This window comes from Monodelphis domestica, chromosome 5 (genome assembly GCF_027887165.1).
Source record: "Monodelphis domestica isolate mMonDom1 chromosome 5, mMonDom1.pri, whole genome shotgun sequence".
Classification (NCBI taxonomy): domain Eukaryota; kingdom Metazoa; phylum Chordata; class Mammalia; order Didelphimorphia; family Didelphidae; genus Monodelphis; species Monodelphis domestica.
In genome coordinates, this window is record NC_077231.1 from 86,997,954 (window position 1) to 87,024,432 (window position 26,479).

At 38.0% G+C, this 26,479-nt stretch overlaps 1 protein-coding gene across 2 annotated transcripts in view; it reads left to right on the forward strand.

Moving 5' to 3' along the window:
* Nucleotides 1-1,308: 1,308 nt before the first annotated feature.
* The window catches only part of LOC100617582 (protein kinase C zeta type-like), a 56,964-nt gene continuing 31,793 nt past the window's right edge, over nucleotides 1,309-26,479 (forward strand). For both annotated transcript variants that reach the window (XM_007506184.3, XM_016427205.2), the window contains exons 1-3: nucleotides 1,309-1,415; nucleotides 2,949-3,065; nucleotides 15,008-15,046. In XM_007506184.3, the coding sequence (XP_007506246.2) occupies nucleotides 1,370-1,415; nucleotides 2,949-3,065; nucleotides 15,008-15,046 (202 nt within the window). In that variant the 5' untranslated portion in view covers nucleotides 1,309-1,369. The remainder of the gene's footprint in view (nucleotides 1,416-2,948; nucleotides 3,066-15,007; nucleotides 15,047-26,479) is intronic.

Consider the following 26,479-nt stretch of genomic DNA (forward strand, 5'->3'; position numbering starts at 1 on the left):
TTACATGCTGGAGGTAACATTCACAATTTATTCTTCTAGTATTAATTCTGTCATTGTGTATAGTGTTCTCTTGGTTCTACTCATTTCACTATTCATTAGCCTGTGTAGTTCTTTCCCAGTTCCTTAAAAATTTCCCGGTTCATCACTACTTACAGCATAGTACTGTTCAACCACAATCATGTACCACAATTGGTATAGCCAATTCCCAATTAATGGGCATCCCTTCAGTTGCCAATTCTTTGACCCCACAAAGTGAGTTACTTTAAATCTTTTAGAACATATGAGTTCTTTTCCCTTTCCTCTGATCATCTTGGAAAACAGACACAGTTATGGGATTCCTGAGTCTATACAATTTTATGACTATATGCGTAGGTCTGAATAACTCTTCACAATGGATGGATTGGCTGGTTTACAGTTCCACCAACAATGTATTTGTTCTTTTTTTCCACATCCCCTCCAATAATTGCCCTTTGGTCAGTTTAGCCAATCTGATGTGTATGAAAGAATATCTCAGAAGTTGGCATTTCTCTAATCACTAGTGACTTGGAGCACTTTTTTCCTATAACTATATATGGCTTTGATTTCTCCATCTAAAACTTGTCTATTTATAACTTTGGGCCATTTATCAATTTGGGGATGGCTGTTTTTCTTACAAACACCACAAAGATCTCTATATGTTTGACATTTGAGTGTATAAAAATGTCTTCCCAATTTTCTGCTTTCCTTCTAATCTTGACAGAATTTATTTTATTTCTACCAAATCTTTTCAAATTAATGCACTCAAAATTACCCCCATTTCACATTTCACAATGCTCTCTGCTCAGTCTACCAATTCCCACTATGAATTGTGCTACAGGGATACAATGTCCAGAGACACCCCCAAACAATCATTTCTTTTCTTTAAGGACCATCCCATCCCCAGAACTACTGAAGCTTCTTCAAGAGAGTCTATGGACACTAACTTTCTCCCACATCATTCCACATCAGTTGAGTCTAAAGGTATGCTAGACTCTGATCCTTCCTCAGACATCAGCCCAAAAGGGATCTCTTTTCTCTTTCCCCCCATGGGCACCCCTAGTGAAGCCACAACTTCAGGGTGGGAACCTATCACTAGCAGATATCCTGAAACTAGTCCATTCAACTGCTTCCACAAAAAGATCTCTTCTTCAGGGAAAGGCATTAGCTGAACATTTACTATTTTCATCTGACTCAGTCTCTATGAGCAATGTTCCCATTTCAAAGGCATCACATGCAGTTGATTCTGACATCACAATGAAGGCCCCTATAAAAAAATTTACTCAGCTCAGTTGGGCTACCTTGGACTAAGGTCCCCATCAACCCTTACCTTTTTCATTTTCTCCCCTGAACAATGGGTGCAATGTGCACCCATATGCATAGGAAAAAGAAAAAAGCAGGTAAAGTCTTTGGTTCAGTTCATGGTCCTTCATGAACTCTGTTTCTTCTCTGGAAGATCAGGGTCATGTTTGAGTTGGGGAGGTTGATTACTTTCTGCTTTAAGGTTGGAAGAAACTATATATATTTAACATGAAGACATTCCATTCTCTGATAGAGCCTCCCCTGGAGAATTTTGGATTCTAATGGTCACTTTAGTTTCTCCTACTCTTCTTCAATGTCATCTTGTCTTCCTTGAGCCTCGAATGATCCTTCCTTTCCTCACTTTGGTCAAAGCCTTTACATAGGAGTTAAAATTGGGCTGTGGTAAGTGCCTTGGGGCAGTTAAGAAAAGGGATAGATTGATCAAGGATACTCAGATTTTTTGTATGGACTTCTGTAGAACATCCTTATCTGAATGGGCTCTGCCTGGTATACAGTAATTCTCAATAAGTATGTGCTGAATAAGGGATTGACTGAAATCTCTTTTTTAAAAGTATGAGCAACAGCCTAGGTCTCAACACTGCCACTGGCAGACCTAACGTTACAGGAAGATACCATATCTCCAGCCAGTGAGTCCCTGGTGCCCATTACCAGTGCTAGTACTTCAGGTTTGTAAGAGTCAATGTCTGCTGACTCTGCTGGACAAATGTACATGGGACCCAGTTTCTGTTTCCTCTTTCTGAGAGTTCTCCATCTCATGGATATTAAAGTGCTATTCTTGGTTCTTGGTGATTTGCATTTGAATTTCCATTTCTGGGAACATTTTTGTTCTTTCTTCCTCAGTTTCTCTCTTTGGAGCTTTCTCCTAAGTATCTATTTTTCTTGATTGAAAGTAGATGGCCCTTTTTATCCTTTGGAAGATGTAGGAGAAGCGAGAGTTTGCCGGCTGCTTCTCTAGGAGGCTATTTGAGGAGAGTGAACATTTGTCAGTAGATGACATGTACTAGTCTGCCAAGGGGAGTCATTCAAAGGAAGAGGATTTGAGGAAGTGGTCTTTGCAGCCCAGGAGGGAGTAAGAGCACATTGCAGACAGGTCTTGTTCCCACCACCTCCAGTGGATTCACAAGGAAGCATCAACTCCTGCTGGGGATCTTGTTAGTCCATGGGAATCACTCCTGACTCTCTCCTTTCACAATCTGTATTGGTGGACCTGACTTCAGGGGTTTTACGATATTCTGTCATGGTCACTCCAGTTCCCTTTCAGACTGTCTGGAAGGGAGTCATTTGGCACTCAAAATAACTTCTTCCCCTCCTTACTTTTTTTGTCTTATCTTTTCTCCTTCTCCACTCCTACCTTCCTATTGGCTCAAATTGACTGTCATTATTTTGGGCAATTGATTTAAGTGATTCAATGGACTTTGAGAAAGAGGGACCTGTGGGGCCAATACAAGGAAGTAAAGGAGAGAGAGAGAGAAGACACAGGCAGTATATTTTGAATGTTGAATCTTTCTAAACAATTTTTGTACTTTGCCTTCCTCATGATGGTACTCAAGTCAATAAATGTTAATAAGTGTTATTTGATTGACTTTCTGACTGACTTCCTTTTCCCATAGAGTTAAACAGAAGACTAGCTTCTGGAAGAAAAAAATTTGACACATCTTTGCCTGATGGTACCATCGCCCCATCAGATGACTCCTCGGTGTCCACAATGACTGCCAACAATACTTCAGGTCAGTAGAAGCCTCCTTTTTGCCTTCTCTGTTTGACAGAAATTCTTTCCTCCCAGGTCATCCTTCCTCTTTTAAGGGCTTTCCATTTCACCATTATTTGTACTGCTTTTCCTTCATCTCATATTAATTACGTGGTTGATACAGTTGAATGAAGATAGTAGGAGGAAAAATTTGTGGTCTGAAGTCTCTTTATTTTTCAAAATGTTAGAATGAAATAGGTAGAAGAAGAAGGTTGTTAAAAGTTTTAATCACAGGGACCAGAGTTCACTGGAAGAAGATTACAAACAGTTTGTTTTTCTCAGAAGCCTTCTTCAGTATATGCTCTGTATAGGCTTTGTAGTAAGACTCTTAATATTTGAATTAAACATCGAAGCTCATCTATCACTAAGGGTTTTTTGATCATCAGAATAGATGATTACTTCTCCAACTCGTGTGTTGGATCTACCTGCTATTCCTTGAGTATCCATTTCTTTTCCATTACATCAATATTGAATATCTTTTCTATATTTTCCCCTAGGATAATAACTTGAGTTTTCAACCAAAATACCACCTGTTTATTGGCATCAGTTTGAGCACAAACAAATTTACTTATGATAGGCAATGTATTCAATTCAGCCTCAAACTCTTATTAGAGCTGCATGACCGTGATCAAATCAGTGGCCCTTAATTGCTGCCTGCCTCAGTTTCCTCATCTATAATATGGTGAATTTAAGATGAAATAATCAAATAATAGTAGCCTTTATAAGCACAGTGGTTGTCATACAGTGTTATTGAAACATTATTATTAGCTCTATATTATTTATATATATATATAATTTTTATATATATTATATTACTATATAATATAATTATAATATATATTTCCTCTGTAATGCCCTTCAGGAGAGAATACATTGCAGAACATCAGAGGGTTAGAAAATATATAAGTCTGGAGGGGAACATCAAATTTATTTAGTACAAAGACCCCATTTTACAGATGAGGTTTGCCCAAAGTCACAGCAGGAGTAAGTATCCAAGTTAGGAATTGAACCCAGGTATACAGTGCCTTCTATTTCTTGAGCTCCTTCCATTTTACCATGTTGTCTCCTGGGTGAAATCTCTCCCCTGGCTTTTTCCTCTCTGGGTGCCTATTTTGGGCTACTTTGGAGCTTGGATTTCCAAGTTATGTCTCTTAAATCAGTCTTGTCTCCCTCAGATCACTATATAGGAGGGTAGCCTGCCTAAGTGGTCTGTGTGGCTCCACTGCTTGTTGGTGAAAACGGAATAGTCCTATTGGTCCTGGGATATCCAAATCTGAGATATAGTTTTGTAATTGGATTTTCCCTGGAGTCAGAGTAAATATTAATAACAGAATGCATACAATCTTAGGCTGTGAAGTGAGTACCATGCATTTGCTACCTTGCACACTATGAGTTAATCATGACAGATCCCTGGACCCCTCCCTCATTCCTTCCTGCAGACAAAGTAGCTGATGTGGTGTGCACCACACAAATGCTAAACCCAAGAGCAGCAGAAGGTCCTGTAGCAACTGACAAACAGCTTTCTAGCACTCAGCCACCCTCAGTTCTAATCTGGCCTCAGATGTCTCCTGACTGTGTAACCCTGTACAAGGCATTTAACCCTCATCGCCTAGTCCTTACCACTCTTTTGTACATATAGTATGTATTGTTTCCAAGGCAGAAGAATGTAAGGGTTTAAAACATGCCCTTAACTATACAGGTTAGTAGATGCTGTGACAAGGAAATCACTTTAAAAGACTGATATATATTAATTTAAGTTCACCAAGGAATTCAGCTATGTAATTCCTAAATGAAAACTCAAGTCAGCAGTCAACCTTTTATGGAGTTTAATTACAAACAGGAGGAAGAAAGGTATTAGAGATAGAGAGAGAGAGGGAGAGAGAAAGGGGAGTGAAGGGAATAGGGCTTAAATACCCCTTCTGTTTAGGCTGGGCCAAAAGGCCCAAGCCCTTAGATAGCTGAGGCAAAGAAAAGAGATCAGTCCATATCACTCACGTGACCAAAATGGAGAAAGAGTCTCAGGGGCCTCCACCTCCAGCTTCCTTCAGAGAAAGCTTCTCCGAGCACAACCTCTCCAACCAACCACCCCTAGTCCTCAGACCCCGCTATCTTTAAGGAAACCATCCAAGTTCCCTCCCCTCAGTTCTCACATTTACCAATCACTGTCCATGTCTTCCCTGTGCCAATGGAGGCTCTACCTTATCCCAGGACAGCCCAGAGGTCTGTGGCTTTGCACATGTCTGTTGAAGGTCATATTCTCAAATAATTAAATCTTGATCCTTTGCTGCAGCCCTTCCTAAATCCTGTTACCCTGAGTAGGGTGGAGATTGGAATAATTAAATTTTGATCTATGCTGCAGCCCTTTCCATTGTTCAGCAAAAGGTTCCTGTCCTAAAGTAATCTTAAGAAGGGAGGAGGAGGAACCTCCCTTGCCAATGGGGTTCACATTCCAATAGAGTTCCCACTATCAGTATGAAATTTTCCAAGTATGAAATTTCCCAATGGTGAAATTTCCAACATTTATAAGTCTAAGAAATTTTAAGGTTTACAAAGCCCCTGATGATTATTGGGGACTAGTCTCCCCATTGATCATTTAACATAATCATTTTGTAGTTCTAAATTCACTTCTAACTAAAGATATACACAATATTCAATTTTCTAAAACAAATTAGAATAGTGAGAGAGGAAATAGAAAAGAAAAGAAAGCAAAACCAATGTTTTGCTAGGCCTATTGTCAGAAAGCCAAATTAGGGGCAGTCCCCTTTGGCATAAATGTGTACAATTACAATAAATGTTCAATCAAAAGTTCAGTCCAATCAAATCATATCCAAAGTTCATTCTTGATCTTCTTGATGAAGTGTAGGTTTTCAGCATCTTTCTGCAACAGTTCATTCTCTGGATATAAAAGTTTCAAGCTTCTTTCTTGAAGATCTTTTCTCAAACAGAATTAAAATCTTTGAATTTTTTATAACAGTAAAATCTTAAACAAAATTCTTGGATTTTTATAAAAATACAATCTCAAACAAACAAAAAAAATTCAAAAAAATATTCTTAGATTTTAAATTAAAATACAATCCCCCCTGAAGTAAGTATTAATAAATACATCAAGTTTAGCTCAGAATGCAATTTTCAGTTATGGGCTTGTATGTGTCAATTATCAAAAGAATAGAAAAATAATCAAAAACATAAGAAAAATTCAAAATGGGCCTTGTATAGATCCAGTTTAAAGTAAGTTCTATCCCACAAGTATGTAGGACAGGATGCAGTAATATTTCACTTAGACATTTGTAGCCAAGACTACAGGAAGTTTCCAAAATATAAGAAGAAAAGAATTAGAATTCTATTTTGATGGGGAAATGTCATTCACTCGTCTGATTTTTTTTTCCCTCAGGGATATAGGAAGCCTGCATGATAGTCAAGCTTTGTAATTGTTTGAGTACTTCATGATGATACAATTTATGAGAGTAACACAAAACATTTTCCCCACATATTAATATATATAATTAGATGTAAATTTGGTACTGGCTAAGAAACAGAAAGGAAGATCAGTGGAATAGACTGGGGGAAAGCGACCTCAGCAAGACAGTATACGATAAACCCAAAGATCCCAGCTTTTGGGACAAAAATCCACTATTCGATAAAAACTGCTGGGAAAATTGGAAGACAGTGTGGGAGAGACTAGGAATAGATCAACACCTCACACCCTACACCAAGATAAATTCAAAATGGGTGAGTGACTTAAACATAAAGAAGGAAACCATAAGTAAATTGGGTAAACACAGAATAGTATACATGTCAGACCTTTGGGAGGGGAAAGGCTTTAAAACCAAGCAAGATATAGAAAGAATCACAAAATGTAAAATAAATAATTTTGACTACATCAAACTAAAAAGCTTTTGTACAAACAAAACCAATGTAACTAAAATCAGAAGGTAAACAACAAATTGGGAAAAAATCTTCATAGAAACCTCTGACAAAGGTTTAATTACTCATATTTATAATGAGCTAAATCAATTGTACAAAAAATCAAGCCATTCTCCAATTGATAAATGGGCAAGGGAAATGGATAGGCAGTTCTCAGATAAAGAAATCAAAACTATCAACAAGCACATGAAGAAGTGTTCTACATCTCTAATAATCAGAGAGATGCAAATCAAAACAACTCTGAGGATAAACTATGGGAGTGGAAACACCGAGAAAAAGCAACTGCCTGAATACAGAGGTTGAGGGGACATGACAGAGGATAGACTCTAAATGAACACTCTAATGCAAATACTATCAACAAAGCAATGGGTTCAAATCAAGAAAACATCTAATGCCCAGTGGACTCACGCGTCGGCTCTGGGGGGTGGGGAGGAGGAAAAGAAAATGATCTATGTCTTTAAGGAATAATGCTTGGAAATGATCAAATAAAATATATTAAAAAATATTTCTGGCACTATTCAGGTTTAGTCTCTACTCCTTATTTTTATCCCTTTTCCTGGAATCAGAAACAAACATTAATCACAGTCCTATAATATTTTATCAATAAATGGCAGGTTCCCATAGTTTAAAGCTTTGAGGCACATATTGATATTATAGCAAGAGTATATATATATTAACTTGTATTACTGCAGGAAAAAATAATATTAATATTAATTATGTGTACCTTCAGTACAAATAATGAGAAAAAAATCAAATATTCTGATCAAAAAAGAAAAGAAATAAGAATAATAAGAAAAAAATCAGTAATTCAATATATTCTTGAAAAAACAGCATCCATTTGTCTATGGATTATTATCTCTAATTCATATGATAAGGTAGAGTCACCATTCATATAATAGGATAGAGTCAATCAGTCTCAGCAGAAGATGCTTTCTTCACATGTGAGCCGTGAATCCAAGAGTCCCTTTCTCCAATCTTTATAGATGTTGGAGTAGTTAATAATATTTGGAATGGTCCTTCCCATGAAGGTTGAGTTGCTCCAGTTGGCTTGAAATTCTTGATATAAACTTTATCTCCTGGGTTCAGGTCATGCAGAGAAAAGCCTAATGGTCCAGTTGTTCTGCAACTCCGGATTCATGAAGTTCACGTAGTTTGTTCTGTAACTCCTGTATATAGGAAGCAATAGTAATATCTCTCCCTAATAGCGATGTATAAGCCAGGGAGAAAGGCTTAGCCTGTATAGGTGGATGTCCAAAAAGCATCTCAAATGGTGAAATATGTAAGTCTCCTCTAGGCCTGCTTCTAAGATAAAATAGGGCCAGAGGGAGAATTTCAGGCCATTTTAAATGGGTCTCAGTGTATAATTTGCCAATCATAGTCTTAAGTTCTTTATTCATCCTCTCCACTTGGCCTGAGCTCTGGGGGTGATATGGAACATGGCATTTTAGAGTTATCCCCAAGCAAGAATATATTTGGTTTAAGACAGAATTGGTAAAATGACTCCCTCTATTGGAGTCAATATGTGCTGGCAGGCCAAAATGAGGAATGATTTCTTTTAAAAGTATCTTTGCAACAAAATCTGCTGTGGCTTGAGTTGTAGGAAATGCTTCCGGCCATCTGGTTAGTTGATCTACAATTACTAGACAAAATTTATAATGTCCAGCCTTTGGCATCGTTATGAAATCTATCTGTAGATGTTCAAAAGGTGTGTAAGCCAGAGGACATCCCCCAAAGGCTTTTCCACAATATGCATGTTGGTTATATGCATGGCAGATAGGGCAGGCTGAACATACTTTAGAGGCTATAGTAGTTATACCAGGGGCTATCCATACTCTCTTGACAGAGTCCACGATGCCCTGGGTGCCATAATGACCATTTTTATGAATAGATTGGCAAATTTGGTTATAGAAACTTCTAGGGAGCAGGGGTTTTCCTTCAGATGACACCCATACTCCATTAAACTGTTTTGCTTTAAATTTTTGTTTCTATTTTTCCACTTCCTTTTCATTATAGGAAAGTGATAAATTTAAATTATCAGTGGTTGTTAATGTTAAAATTAATCCAGGTCCTTCTATGGCTGCTAGTTTTGCAGCGGCATCTGCTCGGTCATTTCCTCTAGAGACAGGGTCAGAGCCACCTGTATGGGAAGAGCAATGAACTACAGCTAGGTCTTTAGGCAGTTTGAGAGCAGAAAGAACTTTATTAATAATTACTGCATTAGCTATGGATTTTCCAGCTGAGGTTAAAAATCCTCTTTGGAGCCATAGCATCCCGACTGAGTGACAAATGCCAAAAGCATACCTAGAATCCGTATAAATTGTTGCCTTTTTATCCTTGGCAATTATACAAGCTTGTTTTAGAGCTATGAGTTCTGCTCCTTGAGCATTAAAGTTAGAAGGTAGTGAAGCTGACCATTCAGTGGCAAATTCTGAGACTAAGGCAGCTCCAGTGTAACGTATGCCATCCCTCATAAAAGAGGAACCATTGGTAAATAAAATCAGATCTGCATTGTCTAAGGGAGTATCCAAGAGATTATCTCAAGGCTTTTCTGCCATGGACACTAATGTTTCACAGTTATGTAATGGTTCTCCAGAAGTGGGTAAATCTGGAAGCAAGGTGGCAGGGTTAAGAGTTGAACAGCGTTTCAAGGTAATATTTTCACTATTTAATGAGGTTATTTCATACCTTGTAATTCTCTGATCCGAGAATGCCTGTGTTCTATGTTTTATCAATAATGCTTCTATCTCATGTGGGCACATTATTGTTAATGGACATCCCAATGCTAAATCAATGGATTTTGTTACTAGTAAGGCTGTAGCAGCGACTCCTCTAAGGCATGGTGGTGCTCCTGCTGCTACTTGGTCTAGTTGGGCAGAATAATAAACAATTGGGTCCTGAGAAGGTCCCAAAGTCTGGGTTAACACACCAGAGGCTAGTCCTCTTCGCTCATGCACATATAAAGTATGGCTTGTTGTAATCTTGTTGTTGAACCCAGGACCTTCTGTCTCTAGGCCTGGCTCTCAATCCACTGAGCCACCCAGCTGTCCCTTAAGATTAAAGGGAAGAAAAAGAAAAACTGCTGATTCCAATTTAACTTAAGGAGAAAAGAGAGGAGAGAAAAAGTTTTTTATACTCATGTGTTCTAGTAGCTGTGTCTTTAAGCCAAGTTTTTTGTTAAAAGGGACTAAGTGGTGAGACGGTAGAGTAAAAAGGCAAGGAATTTCAGAAGTTTATTGAGAGAATTCTTTAGACTCCCGTGTGGTCAGCCACAAATGTGACAAGGAAATCACTTTAAAAGACTGATATATATTAAATTAAGGTCACCAAAGAATTCAGCTATGTAATTCCTAAATGAAAACTCAAGTCAGCAGTCAACCTTTTATGGAGTTTAATTACAAACAGGAGGAAGAAAGGTATTAGAGATAGAGAGAGAGAGGGAGAGAGAAAGGGGAGTGAAGGGAATAGGGCTTAAATACCCCTTCTGTTTAGGCTGGGCCAAAAGGCCCAAGCCCTTAGATAGCTGAGGCAAAGAAAAGAGATCAGTCCATATCACTCACGTGACCAAAATGGAGAAACAGTCTCAGGGGCCTCCACCTCCAGCTTCCTTCAGAGCAAGCTTCTCGGAGCACAACCTCTCCAACCAACCACCCCTAGTCCTCAGACCCCGCTATCTTTAAGGAAACCATCCAAGTTCCCTCCCCTTAGTTCTCACATTTACCAATCACTGTCCATGTCTTCCCTGTGCCAATGGTGGCTCTACCTTATCCCAGGACAGCCCAGAGGTCTGTGGCTTTGCACATGTCTGTTGAAGGTCATATTCTCAAATAATTAAATCTTGATCCTTTGCTGCAGCCCTTCCTAAATCCTGTTACCCTGAGTATGGTGGAGATTGGAATAATTAAATTTTGATCTATGCTGCAGCCTTTTCCATTGTTCAGCAAAATGTTTCTGTCCTAAAGTAATTGTAAGAAGGGAGGAGGAGGAACCTCCCTTGCCAATGGGGTTCACATTCCAATAGAGTTCCCACTATCAGTATGAAATTTTCCAAGTATGAAATTTCCCAATGGTGAAATTTCCAACATTTATAAGTCTAAGAAATTTTAAAGTTTACAATGCCTCCTCTTTGCTTCCTCTCCTGGAGAGTGATTCCTTCCTACTCTTTGCAGAAAACCCAGTGAAATCACCTCCAGAGACTGCAGTGAAGATACCTTTGTGAAGGGCACTTGGCTTCAAGCCTTTGTGGCAATAATGCTCTTTTGATCTCTCTTCCTAGGCATATTATATAGGGCTTCCTCTTTCCCCTGGGAGAAATATTTTCGGTTTGACCAACCAATGTAGGCCAGGATAAGAGCCCTTAATTAAGCCTGACCATCTATTGCATTCCCTGTTCTCATCTGTGCCTTCTTTAGACTTCATTTGGGATGAAACAAGGATATTGGTAAAAATAAAACATGGATCCCTTCAGAAACTTTTCTATGATTGGTAAATTTCTAATCAGAATTGGAGGCAGGTAGCCACCTGCCAAAGATAATGGCCTGTTTTTCTATGGGACCTAGCAAGCCACCATCAGGAGTTTTGGGTAGAGTCTGTCCCAGCCTAGACAAATGGACTTCTAGCCCCTGAGTCTACTGTCCATGTTGCATTAGAGAACTCCTCTATCCCTCCTCTGCCGAGGGTTTACCATTCCTGAGGTTTTATTTTCTGCTTTGTGGCAGTAATTCACTGGTTCATCTTTAGAATCTCAGAGGAACAGGCTTCTTGAGAATTGGTTTGGCCATAGCTTTCAAGTCCCCAAGGATTATTGAATGAAAAGCAGGTTATACTTGAGAAAGAGACTGGACTGAGTCCCACCCATAACTGCAGAATCCCCACTCCAGAGTAGCCAACAAGCATCCCCAGTGCAGCATTTCTAACTTTTTCAGTAAGATTTTACATAGAGGAGAACCCACTACTTTCTGGGGCAGCCTCTCATTTTGGGGCAGTGCTCAGTGGTAGAAAGTGATTTCCTGACACTCAACCTTAATTTCTCTTTGTTCTTTTGCATCTATTGCTTTTGTTCTTCCTCTGGGTAACAAACCAAAATAGTGTTTCCAAGAAAACACTTCCAAAGGAAAACCATTCAAATACTTAGAAAACAACCATCATGTTCCCTTTGAGCCATTACTTCTCTGAGTTAAAGTTCCACAGTTACTTCAACAGATACTTAGTGGATATGGTGTTGAGATGTTTTTTCATTCTGGTTACCCTCATAGGATCAGTTATCTAGAACTTGAAAGGGCCTTGGATTTATCTTGTGCTAATGTCTTATTTCAATGTAAAGGAAACTGAGTCTGAGGATGGACCTTGGTAAACCACTCCAGAGAAGCAGGATGCCCAGACAGTAACAGAGTCAGGCTTATCTCAACATCTGCTGGTGGAGAAACAAGCTCATTTCTGTCTACAGAAGGACCAAGTGATGGTAGAAACAGTGTTCAGCCTTTTTTTCAGAGAACACAGATGCTCCTGGAATCACTCAGAATGCATGTATTCCACAGCCCCACAGTCAGACAGGGGCTCCACTTCTTTGCCTAGCCTAAACAAAGGAACCAAGTAGTCCAGGACTGTCCCTTCACCCTTTGTTAGGAGTATGATGAACACTGCCATGATTGGAGCTCAGATTAGCCCAATTGTACCTTTTTCAAAGGAACCCACTGAGTCCCCACTTCCTAAGAGGGGTCCTCCCTCTGTTGCACCAGTGACTGAATTCAGAACCAGGACAATGGACAGCTCAGTGGTGTTTCCTCCTTCTCCCCCAGTTCCCCAGAATGGGAGGCCATAGAGTTGGTAGTTTAACTGTTTCATAGCTCAGTACACTCACATCTGGACAGTCTCCCTCAGAGGAGCTTGACTGGCTGTCTTCATGGCAAGTCCTGTGAAAGGGTCCAACCCAGAGCCAGATATTTATACTGCTTTCATCCAAATCTCAATTACTACAAGAACTAGGATCATAGAGTGTGTCTCAAACTTGACATCAACCAGTGAAATACCAGCTATGTCCACCAGAAGCAGCTCCCCAGCTTTTTCTGAAGGAAGAATGGGCACTCTATGGCCCTAAGGCTCAGAAGTCACAAGTCTCTCACAACTTCAGCCCGACTTGGCACATGACACTCTTTTCCCTCCAACTCCTATTCCAGTTATTCCTGTAGCCTCTTCCAGTTATACCCATGGCAAAAGAACAGGAGATCTGCTGAAACCGCTACTAGTAACAAACAGACAACTCTGTCTCTTAGCAGCAAAGTCAGACATAATCCTTTCTTCTATGAGCACTGTCACTCGAGCTCCAAGCACTGAGTCAGAAAGCAGCACAAGTCACCCCTTGACCAATTCTTTTTCTGAAGACCCCAAGGTGTCCTTAACCACTGTTTCTGCAGAAAAATCCCGATTAGTCACCTCTATTAAATAGCATCCCTTGACAATCACAGCCCATGGCGGCCAACATACAGAATCAGAGAAAATCTCTCTAATCCCCTTACCCACAGGGATCACAGCCAGAACTTTTACTGTCAAGGTGACAAACAGTACCTATCCTCAGCAATTTCATTGCTCAGCTCAACACCTGAAGTGAATTCAGTTCTGCCTCCTAGTACAATTCCACGGGATATCCCAAAGAGTTTAAGGTCATGACTCTGGAGAGACAGGTGGACTACTGTAAAGATTAAAATTTTGGGGAGACTGAAGCAAGATAGAAATTAGTTTATCTCTGCAAGGAATATTATATTTTTATGAGGTTTATTGAAGAATAAAATATAAAGAAAACACAAGTAAGAAAAGCACGTGTCTAGGCCCAGAGAGCCTATACACGACCACTCACATCTTGCCTGCTAGGTGGAGAGCCGACCACTCACATCTTGCCTGCTAGGTGGAGAGCCGCATGTGCTCTGAAAAGGAAGTAAAAAAGAAGGCTGAGCCTATTCACAACCAGGTTTAAATACCCCATCTCACTCTCGGCCCAGGTGAGAATTCAGTGAGATTCGAGGGCATTCTGGGGAAGTGGAGCAAGGATTTCTGGGGAATGAAGTCCTGGATTCAAGTCTATTTTTACATTATGCTAAACACAGTGACCACTGCCAATGCTGATTCAGGTTCAAATCCAGCTGCTGGGAACCAGGGTGGAGCTATGTATAACTCAAATTCCATTAGTCACCAAAACTCACAAGGGAGGGACATAGAATCCGTATTATTTTTTCATCCTATACTTTAGTCCAGTGGAACTAATTCAATATCAGCTTCCAATTTGATGCCAGGACTAGGGGACAGCCAATAGTCTATGGGTAACATAGGCACAGAGGCCAGCCATTAACTGTGCAATCTCATATCCTCGTATTTATGCAGCACAAACATATGAGTGTGCTGTGGACATTGTCACCCTCAATGGAAAGTAGTCTTTGAGGCCAAGGGTTGTGTCATTTTCCTCTTTGCATCTATAGATTTAAGCACTGAATATTTGTGGATTTGTTTGACAAGGAGACACTGGGGTCTCAGGAAAACAGGCCAAGGAAACAGAGGTTGGACCTCAGACATGTGTCCCATGAAGTGATCTCTTTTAAAACCTGACACCTAGCTTTCTAAGCTCTTGGACTTGGATTTAATCATCTAGGAGGTCTCTTGCAGCTCTAAAAATAATAACTAACATCTATATAATGCTTACTTTGAACCAGTCCCTATGCCAAGTGCTTGGCAAACATCTCATTCAATCCTCGCAACAACCTTTGAAGGTAGGTGCTCTTATAACCCCTATTTTTAGGATGAAGAACTTGAAGCAGTCAGAGTCAAGTGATTTGCCCAGAGTACCAGAACTAGTAATGTCTGAGGCTAATTTTGAACTCAGGTCTTTCTGACTCTAAGTCCAGTTCTCTGTCCACTGCACTACTTAACTATTGGATCATAGGTAGATTTATTTTCTTCTGTTTCTCTCCTAAACATAGTCTCTCCTCTCATGGCTGTTTTCTCTCCCTACAGGTTATAAACATCAAATGAGCTTCCCTTGCTTCACAAACAGTGAGTATTCTTATCCTGGCACTGAACAGAGGATACAGTTTGTGCATCCTGACCTTGTTCCAATAGCATCTTAGGAAAGAGAAGCTGGGATAGGAGGGCCAAAGAGAGAGAAAGACACAGAAAATCCTGGTTCCTTTCTCATATTTCAATCCCCACATGTCACCCTGTGACCATGTGAAACAGAAATAGTTTCCCTTGTATTTTATAGCCCCTCCCTATGATCATACATGCTTATCTGGTCCATAGTTTTCATTCATGATCTTTCTTCCTCAGTGCCTCAGAGAAAAACCATCACTTTAGCATTCTCTCTGACTTCATCCTCAGTTCCTCTCACTGCAGGTAGCATTCATTTGAATTTTTGATGAATGCTGGTAAATTTTGCAGCATTTTTTATGAAGTTGAAGCTAGCTACTGGTCCTAGACTCATAAGATGACAGACTTACATCTATAAGTGAACTTCCAGGCTATCTCGTTCAATCTACTCATGATAAAATTAAATAAAAAATTTCCAATGGAAAAAAAGCTATCTTTTCTACCTCCCCTTAAACTATAACTGTAAGAAATACTTATAATCTAATAAAACAAATTATTTCATTAGCCATTTCATAAACATATATCCTATTCTGCCCCCTGAATCCAACACCAATCTGTTCAAAAGTATGCTTCATCAATGATTCTCTGGTATTCTGATTAGTCATGGTAGTGATCAGAATACTTAAATCTTTTAAAGTTATTCATTTTTATGATGTTGTTATTGTATACATTGTTCTTCTGGTGCTACTCACAAGTCTCCTCAGGTTTTTCTGAAAATATCTCAAAATTTATTTTTAAGAAAGCCATGATTTTCTGTCTGAAAACTGGTAGTAAGTATCCATTCCAAGGCAGAAAGAATGTTACAAGCTAGGCAACTGGGGTCAAGTGACTTACCCAGAGTCACACAGCCCAGAAGAATTTCAGGCCACACTTGAACCCAGGACCTCATAACTCTAGAGGTGTCTCTCAGTCCATGGAGTTCTTTGTTCCTCTTCCATAATTTCTTATAGCAAAATAATATTTCATCACACTCATGAACATCAGAACTTGTTCAGTCATTCCCCAACTGATGAGAATATCTCCTCAACTTCTATTCTTTAGTATCCATTCATTCCAATCTTTGCCACATTAAAAATGTTTGGAATATATTCCTTAGGATATCTGGTTCTTTTTCTTTGAACTCTTTGGGATATAGATCTAGTAATGATACTTTTTCAGTCAAAGGGCATACGCATAGTTTCCTGGCATATTTCTAGTTTACTTTCTTAAAATTTGACTCCAATGTACAGCACTGCTCTAACAATAGTATATTAGTAGACCATTTTCTCTATTACCCATATTGGTCCTTTTCCTTTTTTCCAGCATTTCTAATCTTATCGGCTTATGTGAAACATCTAAATTATTTTAATTTTCATTCTATAATTATCAGTTATTTGGACAATTTCTTCACATAGATACAGTTTCTTCATTGAGACTCCCTATTCATAATCTTTGACTAGTATTGGAGAATCAATTTGATTTTTTCAAAATTAAGTTTTTCTGTTATATGTAACAACAGTTTCTAAATTTTTTTAAAAATATATTTTATTTGATCATTTCCAAGCATTATTCGTTAAAGACATAGATCATTTTCTTTTCCTCCCCCCCCACCCCCCATAGCCGACGCGTAAGTCCACTGGGCATTAGATGTATTCTTGATTTGAACCCATTGCTTTGTTGATAGTAATTGCATTAGAGTGCTGTCCCCCTTTTCATCTTTAATGCTGTGAATTTGCTTTTCTTCCTTCCTTTTTTTAATTAGATTGACCAGTACTTTGTCTATTTTGTTTGTTTTTTCAAAGTACCAGCTTCTTGTCTTATTTATTAAATCAATAGTTCTATCACTTTCGATTTTATTAATTTCTCCCTTAATTTTTAGGATTTCTAATTTGGTTTTCTGCTGGGGGTTTTTAATTTGATCGCTTTCGAGTTTTTTCAATTGCATTTCCAATTGATTGATCTCTGCTCTCCCTTGTTTGTTAATATAAGCTTTCAGGGATATGAATTTGCCTCTGATTACCGCTTTGGCTGCATCCCAAAAGGTTTGAAAGGATGTTTCGCCATTGTCATTTTCCTTGATGAAATTATTAATTGTTTCTATGATTTCTTCTTTAACTTAACAGTTTTGGAGTATCATATTGTTTAATTTCCAATTGGTTTTAGATTTGGCTTTCCATGTACCATTACTAATCATTATTTTTATTGCCTTGTGATCTGAGAAGGCTGCATTCATTATTTCTGCTTTTTTGCATTTGTGTGCTATGTTTCTGTGACCTAATGTATGGTTAATTTTTGTGAATGTGCCATGTGGTGCTGAGAAGAAGGTGTATTCCTTTTTATCCCTATTTATTTTTCTCCATATGTCTATTAATTCTAATTTTTCTAAGATTCCATTCACTTCTTTTACCTCTTTCTTATTTATTTTTTGATTTGATTTATCTAAATTTGATAATGGTTGCTTTAAGTCTCCCACTAGTATGGTTTTATTGTCTATTTCTTCCTTCAATTCTCCTAGTTTCTCCATTAGAAATTTGGGTGCTATATTACTTGGTGCATACATGTTGATTAATGATATTTCCTCGTTGTCTAGAGTCCCTTTTAACAAAATATAATTAACTTCCCTATCCCTTTTGATCAGGTCTATTTTTGCATTGGCTTTATCAGATATCATGATTACCACTCCTGCCTTCTTTCTATCAGTTGAGGCCCAGAAGGTCTTACTCCATCCTTTAATTCTGACCTTGTGGGGGTCAACCCGCCTCATGTGTGTTTCTTGAAGACAACATATGGTAGGGTTTTGGATTCTAATCCATTCTGCTATTCGTCTACTTTTTATGGGTGAGTTCATCCCATTCACGTTCAAAGTAATGATTGTCATTTGTGGACTCCCTGGCATTTTGATTGCCTTCCCTAATTCTAACCTTTTCTTCTTCGGCTCTACCTTTTAGTCCAGTGATTTACTTTGAATCAGTCCCCTTGTCCCCTCCCTTGATGTTTCCCTTTTTAGTCCCTCCCTTTTTCTTCCCTCCCCCTCCCCCCTCTCTTTAACTCCCTTTTTGTTCTCCCTCTCCCCCTCCCCCCTTGGTTTTCCCTTCTCCTTACCCTTGTTTGGTAAGATAGAATTCAAGATCCCAATGGATCTGGATGTTTTTCCCTCTCAGAGTTGATTTCCCTGATATTGAGGTTTAAGTAACCCCCCCCCTCTTCCTCTCCTTCTTATAGGAGTTTTCTTCCCCTCCCCTTCCCATGTGAATCTTTGTGTGAGAATGATTATTCTATTTGGTCTTTCTTTACCCCCTATTTATACATTACATTTCCCCCACATATTAGTATACGTAGATTGATATAAATGTAGTCCTTATAGAAGAGAGTTTGAGTAAAAGAAGAAGATAACATTTTTCCCCTTCCCTTAATATTTACCTTTTCAGGTATTCCTTGCTCTTTGATTTTCAGTATCAAACTTTCCACAGAGCTCTGGTCTTTTCTTTGCAAAAAGTTGGAAGTCTTCTATTTTGTTGAATGCCTATACTTTCCCTTGGAAGTATATAGTCAGTTTTGCTGGGTAGCTGATTCTTGGTTGGAGACCCAGCTCTCTTGCCTTTCTGAAGATCATGTTCCATGCCTTACGATCATTCAGAGTAGAACTTGCAAGGTCTTGTGTGACCCTGATTGGCATTCCTTTATATCTAAATTGTCTTTTTCTGGCTTCCTGTAGGATTTTTTCTTTTGTTTGATACCTTTGGAATTTGGCAATTACATTCCTGGGAGTTGTCTTTTGGGGGTTTAGTGTAGAAGGTGTTCTGTGAGCTCTGTCAGTGGCTGTATTGCCCCCTTGTTCTAGAATCTCTGGGCAATTTTCTTTGATTATATCTTGTATCACCATGTCCAGTTTGGTGTTTATTTCTGGCTTTTCTGGGAGCCCAATTATTCTTAAATTATCCCTTCTCCCTCTATTTTCCAGATCTATCACCTTGTCGGTGAGATATTTTATGTTCTCTTCTAATTTCTTGGTGTTTTGGCTTTGCTTTATTAATTCTTGCTCTTTTACACGATCGTTGTCTTCCAGCTGCCTGATTCTGGCCTTTAAAGCCTGGTTTTCCTTTTCAGTTTCATCATACCGGTTTTGTAGATGCATGAATTTCTTTTGCATTATTTCCAACTTTTCCTCCCAGAAGGCTTCCATCTTTTTGGTCATTTCTGATTCAAATTCTTCATAGGTTTGTGGAGAGTTTCCATTTCCTTTGGAAGGTTTTGGAACATTTTCTTGTATATTATCTTCTATCTGCTCTGTATTTTGTATTTTGGCTCCATAGAATGTGTCCAAAGTTGCCCCTTTCTTCTTATTTTTCTTGGTATTTTGGGGCTTCTGTGCTTCTGTGGAGTTTGCCATCTCTGAATGTGGAGGATTAGCTTTTCTTATCTCTGTCTGGTGTTCAGAAGCTTTAGTCCTGGGCAGATGGTTCTATGAGCTTTCCCTGGGTTAAACTGAATATGCCTCACTGGAACTAGAATGGAAGGGTCAGACCACGTTGCTTTCCGGAAGTTGCCTTCAGAATCGCTGGCCGTGAGGCTGTTTTGTTGGCCTGCGGGGGGATGGGCTGCAGCTTCCCCAAGCTCCGAGGGCAGGGACTTTCACTGAGACTTTGATAGCAGGATCCAGCCCCTGAGGCTGTCTTGCTCCAGGCAGTGACTTTCACTGGGACTCGGATAGAGGGCCCTGAGGGTTGTTGTTCCGAGGACCCTGCTCTCTGAGCCGGGCCGGGCTGCGGCTTCCCGGAGCCTTGGACTCTGTGCTCCTACCCCTGAGGTCCGAGTGATCTCGGGTTCTGGCTTTTGAGGGGAGCCGTACCTTTTGAACCGGGTCCAGGTCCAGGAGGAGGGTTCCCAGGGTCTGGGCTGTTGATCGTTTTGAATTTCGGCACCTTAGGAGCTTATAGTTTGAGATCGGTCGGGAAGGGTTTTCCAGAGATCTGAGCTTTAGCTTTCTCTAAGCCGCCATCTTAACCGGAAGTCCCCAGTTTCTAAATTTTTTAAGGATCATTGAGACACAAATTCCCCCACCCACTCCCCAATTTTGAAATAGTAAGTAAATAATATGTAGATTTTACATATGTAAATATATAAAAATTTTGCATATTAAACCTTTTATGAAATGAAACTGAAATTAAAAAAAATTATAAGGTGAAAATGCTCCTGTTTTCTTCTGGATTTAGAATTCATCAGTTCTTTTTCCCTGGAAGCAGATGGCATTTTAAAAAATCACGAGTCCTGAGGGAAAGTTTTGGATCATTATATTGCTGAGAAATAACTGTTATTCACAGTTGTTCATTTTACTGCATTACTGTCACTGTCTTCAATGTCCTCCTGGTTCTGTTTATTACCCTATGCTTTAATTCCTGTAAATCTTTCCAGGTTTTTCTGAGTTCCTCCTTTTTTTTTCTAATATCACAATAGTATTCCATAACAATCATATAATATAACTTTGTCATTCCCCAATTGATGGATATCCTTTCATTTGCCAATTATATACCCCTCATATCCCCCTCATATCCCCCAAAAAGAGCTGCTTAAAATATTTTTTGCACATATAACTTCTTGCCCCTCCCCCCCTTTTCATCTCTTTGGTAAAGAAACCTAATAATGGTATTACTGGCTCAAAGAGTATGTACTGTTATAGGCCTTTGCCTTTGGGCATAATTCCAAATTGCACTCTAGAATGGATAAATAAGTTCACATATTCCATAAAAGGGCATTAGTGTCTCAACTTTTCCATTTGCCCTCCAAGTTTTGTCATTTTCTTTTCTTCCATCATAGGAAATATTTTTTTCATTGTAAATTATTTATTTAATCAATTTTGAACATTATTCCTTGGTTACAAGAATAATATTCTTTCCCTGCTTTCCGTCCCCCCAACCTTCTAGTAGCTGACATGCAATTCCACTGAGTATTACCTGTGTCCTTGATAAAACCCCATTTCCATGTTGTTGGTGTTTGCATTAGGATGTTCATTTAGAATCTTCATCCCCAATCATATCGCCTCGACCCATGTAATCAAGCAATTGTTTTTCTTCTGTGATTCTTTTCCCACAGTTTTTTACTCTGAATGTGGATAGTGTTCTTTCTCATAGATCCCTCCGATTTGTTGAGGATCACTGCATTGCCACTAATGGAGAAGTCCATTACATTCGATTATACCACAGTGTATCGGTCTCTGTGTACAATGTTCTCCTGGTTCTGCTCTTTTCACTCTGCATCAATTCCTGGAGGTCATTCCAGTCCCCATGGAATTCCTCCACTTCATTATTCCTTTGAGCACAATAGTATTCCATCACCAAGAGATACCACAATTCCTTCAGTCATTCCTCCAAATGAATGGCATTCCTTCCTTTTCCAATTTTTTTGCCACAATAAAGAGCCCCAGCTCTGAATATTCTTGTACAAGTATTTTTCCTTTTTATCTCTTTGGTGTACACACCCCAGCAGTGATCAAAGGGCAGAGAGTCTTTTAAAGCCCCTTGATCATAGTTCCAAATTGCCTTCCAGAATGGTTGGATCAATTTACAACTCCACCAGCAATGCATTAATGTCCCAACTTTGCCACATCCCCTCCAGCATTCAGATTGGATGAATAAGTTAACAAATTCCACTACAGGGCATTAGTGTCTCAACTTTTCCATATCCTCTCCAAGTTTTGTCATTTTCCTTTTCTTCCATAATAGCCAATCTCTGATGAGTTGTAGAGTGACAACTTAGAGTTGTTTTAATTTGCAATACTCTATATTATAGTGGTTTAGAACATATTTTGCACATCTGAAGAGAACATTAATTACTTTGAGAATTCCCTCTTCATCTCCTTTGACCAATTTTCATTTTGGGAAAGATTTGTATTCTTGTATATTCTACTCATTTCTCTACGTATTTGAGAAATAAGTCTCTTATTAGAGAGATGTGTAAATTTTTTTTTTTGCTTCATTTTGATTAGTGAATATGAGAGTCTCCATCTTATTTACTCCTGGTTATGTTCTGGCCTCCATTTCCCCCAATTTGCGCTCTTTTCTTATCAGTTCTTTTAACCCCTTCTCTTACTCCCTTCACTTCCTTCTGTAATGCAGGGTAAATAGATTTTTAATACACACACATATGCTTTTTTTTCTTCATCTTTTGATTTTCTTTGATTATTTCTTGATATCTCATGGAGTCATTATCTTCCACTTTCAGAATTGTCATTTTTAATGTCTGATTTTTTTCCATTTTTATTTTTTAATTAATTAATTAAGAATATTTTTCCACTGTTGCGTGATTCCTGTTCTTTCTACCTCCTGCCTCCCAGAGCTGAAAAACAATTCCACTGTATTATACAATTATTATTGTTCAAAACCTATTTCCCAATTACTAATAAAGTGATTTTTAAAAGTCAAAATCAGGACTTCTGGGTTAAGATGGCTGCTGTGTCTAAGCAGGACTTTTACTCTCCAAACCACCAACCAATATAGAATACCTCAAAAGGACAAAAAACCAAGTTCAGATGAAAAAAGGAATACCACAGTAGAACTCAGCATTGAAATGACAGTCGGAGCCAGCGAATCATAATCTGAATCAACTCTAGCTCCTTGGGAACTAATTAAGACCACCAGGGACTTCTTACCCCAGAAAGCAGCTAAACTTTTAGAACTCCAGAAGACTGAAGTTTGTAAACCTTGGGTACAGAGATAGAGCAGGGAGATATATCACCTCTAATTAAGAGGCAATTCAGGTAATCATTAAAAACTATTTTGCTCAATTATCTGGCAATATAAATATGGAAATCTAGGTGATATAGATGAATATTTACAAAAATATCAATTGCCTAGATTAACAAAAGAAAGCATAGAATACTTAAATAATCCCATATCAGAAAAAGAAATTGAATAAGCAATCAAAGAACTCCCTGAGAAAAAATCCACAAGACCAGATGGATTGACAAATGAATTCTATCAATCATTCAAAGAACAACTAATCCCAATACTATTGAAAATATTTAAAATAATGAGAAAAGAAAAAGACTTCTACCAAATTCCTTTTATGACACAAACATGCTACTGATTCCAAAGCCACATAGATAAAAAACAGAGAAAGAAATCTACAGACCAGTCTCCCTAATGAAAAATTTTAAATAGAATATTAGAAAAAAGAATCCAGCAAGTCATCATGAGGGTTATTCATTATGATCAGGTGGGATTTATACCAGGAATGCAAGGATGTTTCAGTGTTAGGAAAACCATTCATATAATAGACCATATCAACAAGCAAACCAACGAAGTAACATTATTATCTCAATAGATGCAGAAAAAGCTTTTGACAAAATACAACAGTTATTCCTATTGAAAACACTAGAATGCATAGGACTAGAAGGACTTTTCCTAAAACTAATGAACAGTATAAATATATCCAAAACCATCAGTAAGCATCATCTGCAATGAGGATAAATTAGAATCATTCGCAATAATAAAAAGAGTGAAACAAGGATGGGCCCTATATAACCTCTATTATTTAACATTGTACTAGTAACACTAGCTATAGAAATTAAAGAAGAAAAAGAAATTTATTAAAATAGGCAGTGGGGAGAACAAGCTATCACTCTTTGCAGATGATATGATGGTCTACTTAAAGAATCCTAGGGAATCCACTAAAAAGCTGATGAAAAAATCAACAACTTTAGAAAAGTTGCAGCATACAAAAGGAACCCACATAAATCATCAGCATTTCTATATATTTCCAACACACACAGGCAGCAGATGTTAGAAAGAGAAATTCCATTTAAAAGCACCCTAGACAATATAAATTAATTAGGAATCTATTTGCAAAGACAAAGAGAGGAATTATACAAACACAACTACAAAATACTTTCTACCAAACTAAAACTAGATCTAAACAATTGGAAAAATATTAATTGATCATAGGATTAGCTAACTTAATAAAAATGATCATCTTACCCACATTAATTTACTTATTTAGTGCCATGCCTATGAAACTACCAAGAAAACTTTTTTCTGCATTTGAAAAAAAAAAACTATGACAAAGTTAATTTGGAAGCACAAAAGATCAAGAATATCAAGGTTAATAATGAAAAAAAATGTGAAGGAAGGTTGCCTAGCAGTACCAGATCTTAAACTTATACTATAAAGCAATGGTCATCAAAACAATATGGTACTGGCAAACAGACAGAAGGAGAGGATCAGTAGAATAGGCTTGGGGTAAGTGACCTCAGGAAGACAGTCTATGATAAACTCAAAGGTCCCAGCTTTTGGAACAAAAATGCACTATTTGACAAAAACTGCTGGGAAAATGGGAAAATAGTATGGGAGAGATTAGGTTTAGATCAGTATCTCACACCCCACAACAAGATAAACAAAGAATGGGTGAATGACTTGAATATAAAGAAGGAAACTATAAATAAATTTAGTGAACACATAATAGTATACTTGCCAGTCTTTAGGAAAGGAAATAATTTAAGACCAAGCAAAAAATCACAAAATGTAAAATAAATAACTTTGATTACATTAAATTAAAAAGGGTTTGTTCAAACAAACCAATGCAACCAAAATCAGATGGGAAGCAAAAATTGGGAAATATTTTTTATAAGAAACCACTGACAAAGGTCTAACTAATCCAATATATAGACCTTAATCAATTGTATAAAAAATCAAGCCATTCCCCAATTGATAAATGGGCAAGGGATGGGACATGAATAGACAATTTTCAGATAAAGGAATCACAACTATCAATAAGCACATGAACAAATGTTCTAAATCTCTCATAATGAGAGAAATGCAAATCATAACAACTATTATTTACCACTTCACACCTAGCAGATTAGCTAACATGAAAGCAAAGGAAAATAACAAATGTTGGAGGGGATGTGGTAAAATTGGGACATTAATACATTACTGGTAGAGTTGTGAATTGATCCAACCATTTTGGATGGCAATTTGGAACTATGCCCAAAAGGTTTTTAAAGACTGTCTTCCCATTGATCCAGCCATATAACTGCTGGGTTTATAATTCCCCAAAGACATCAAAGGGAAAAAGACTTGTACAAAAATAATTATAGCTGTGTTCATTGTGGTGGCAAAAAAGTGAAAAATGAAAGGTGTTCCCTTCAAATGGGGAATGGTTTAACAAATTGTGGTATCTGTTGTTGATGGAATAGTATTGTGCTATAAAGAATTATGAACTGGAAGGATTCCATGTGAACTGAACAACCTCCAGGAAGTGATGCAGAGTGAAAAGAGCAGAACCAGGAGAACATTATACACAGAAACTGATACACTGTGGTTCAATTGAATGCAATGGACTTCTCTATTAGCAGTAATGCAATGATCCAAGACAATTCTGAGGAACTTTTGGGAAAGATAGCTATCCACATTCAGAGGAAGAACTGTGGGAATAGAAACACAAAAGAAAAACATCTGCTTGATTACATGGGTTGTTGGGGATATGATTGGAATGTAGACTCCGAACAATCACCATAGTGCAATCAAAATTTGGAAACAGGTATTCATCACTATATATTTCCTTAATACATGTGACTTAGAATCATTTTGTAGTCCTTATCTTTCCTTGATAAATCAATGACACAAGTAAAACGCAGTGGAATTGTGTGGTGGCTATGGGGGAGGAGGAGGGGAGGGAAAGAACACGAACCATGTAACCATGGGAAAATCTTCTAAATTAATTAATTAAATGAATTTTTTTCATTTCAATGTAAAAAATATAATGTCCAAAAGTCAAAATCCCCAATCATTATCCCAATCAGATCATATGATGAATCATAAGTTTTTCTTAAGCATTTCTGCAATCACCCCTCTTTCTCTGGATGTAGGTAGCATTCTCTTATAAGTCCCTATAAATTGTCCTAGAACCTTGCATTGCTACTAGTAGAGAAGTTCATTACATTTGATTATGACACAATGAATCAGTCTCTGTGTACCATGTTCTACTTCTGATCATTCTCTCTGCATCTTTCTGAAGGTATCTTTCTGATTCACATGGAATTCCTTCAGTTCAACAATCCTTTCAACACAATACTATTCCATCACCATCAGATACCACAATTTTTCAGCAATTTTCCCATTGATGGACAACAGATGATTTCCTTGAGTGAGGTTTTGTAGTTCATATTCCCTTTGGCCAATTGTACTATCTAAAGTTGTTTTCCTCAGCAAATTTTTATACCTCTTTTTTTCTCCTAGTGTTAATTTTGCCTTTCAAGAAATTCTTCAGTGTATTTTTGTGTATCTTGTTCCATATAGCCAATTCTACTTTTTGAAAGAGTTCATCTCTTCTTTGAATTTTTATAAAATGTCTTTTACCATTTCGTAT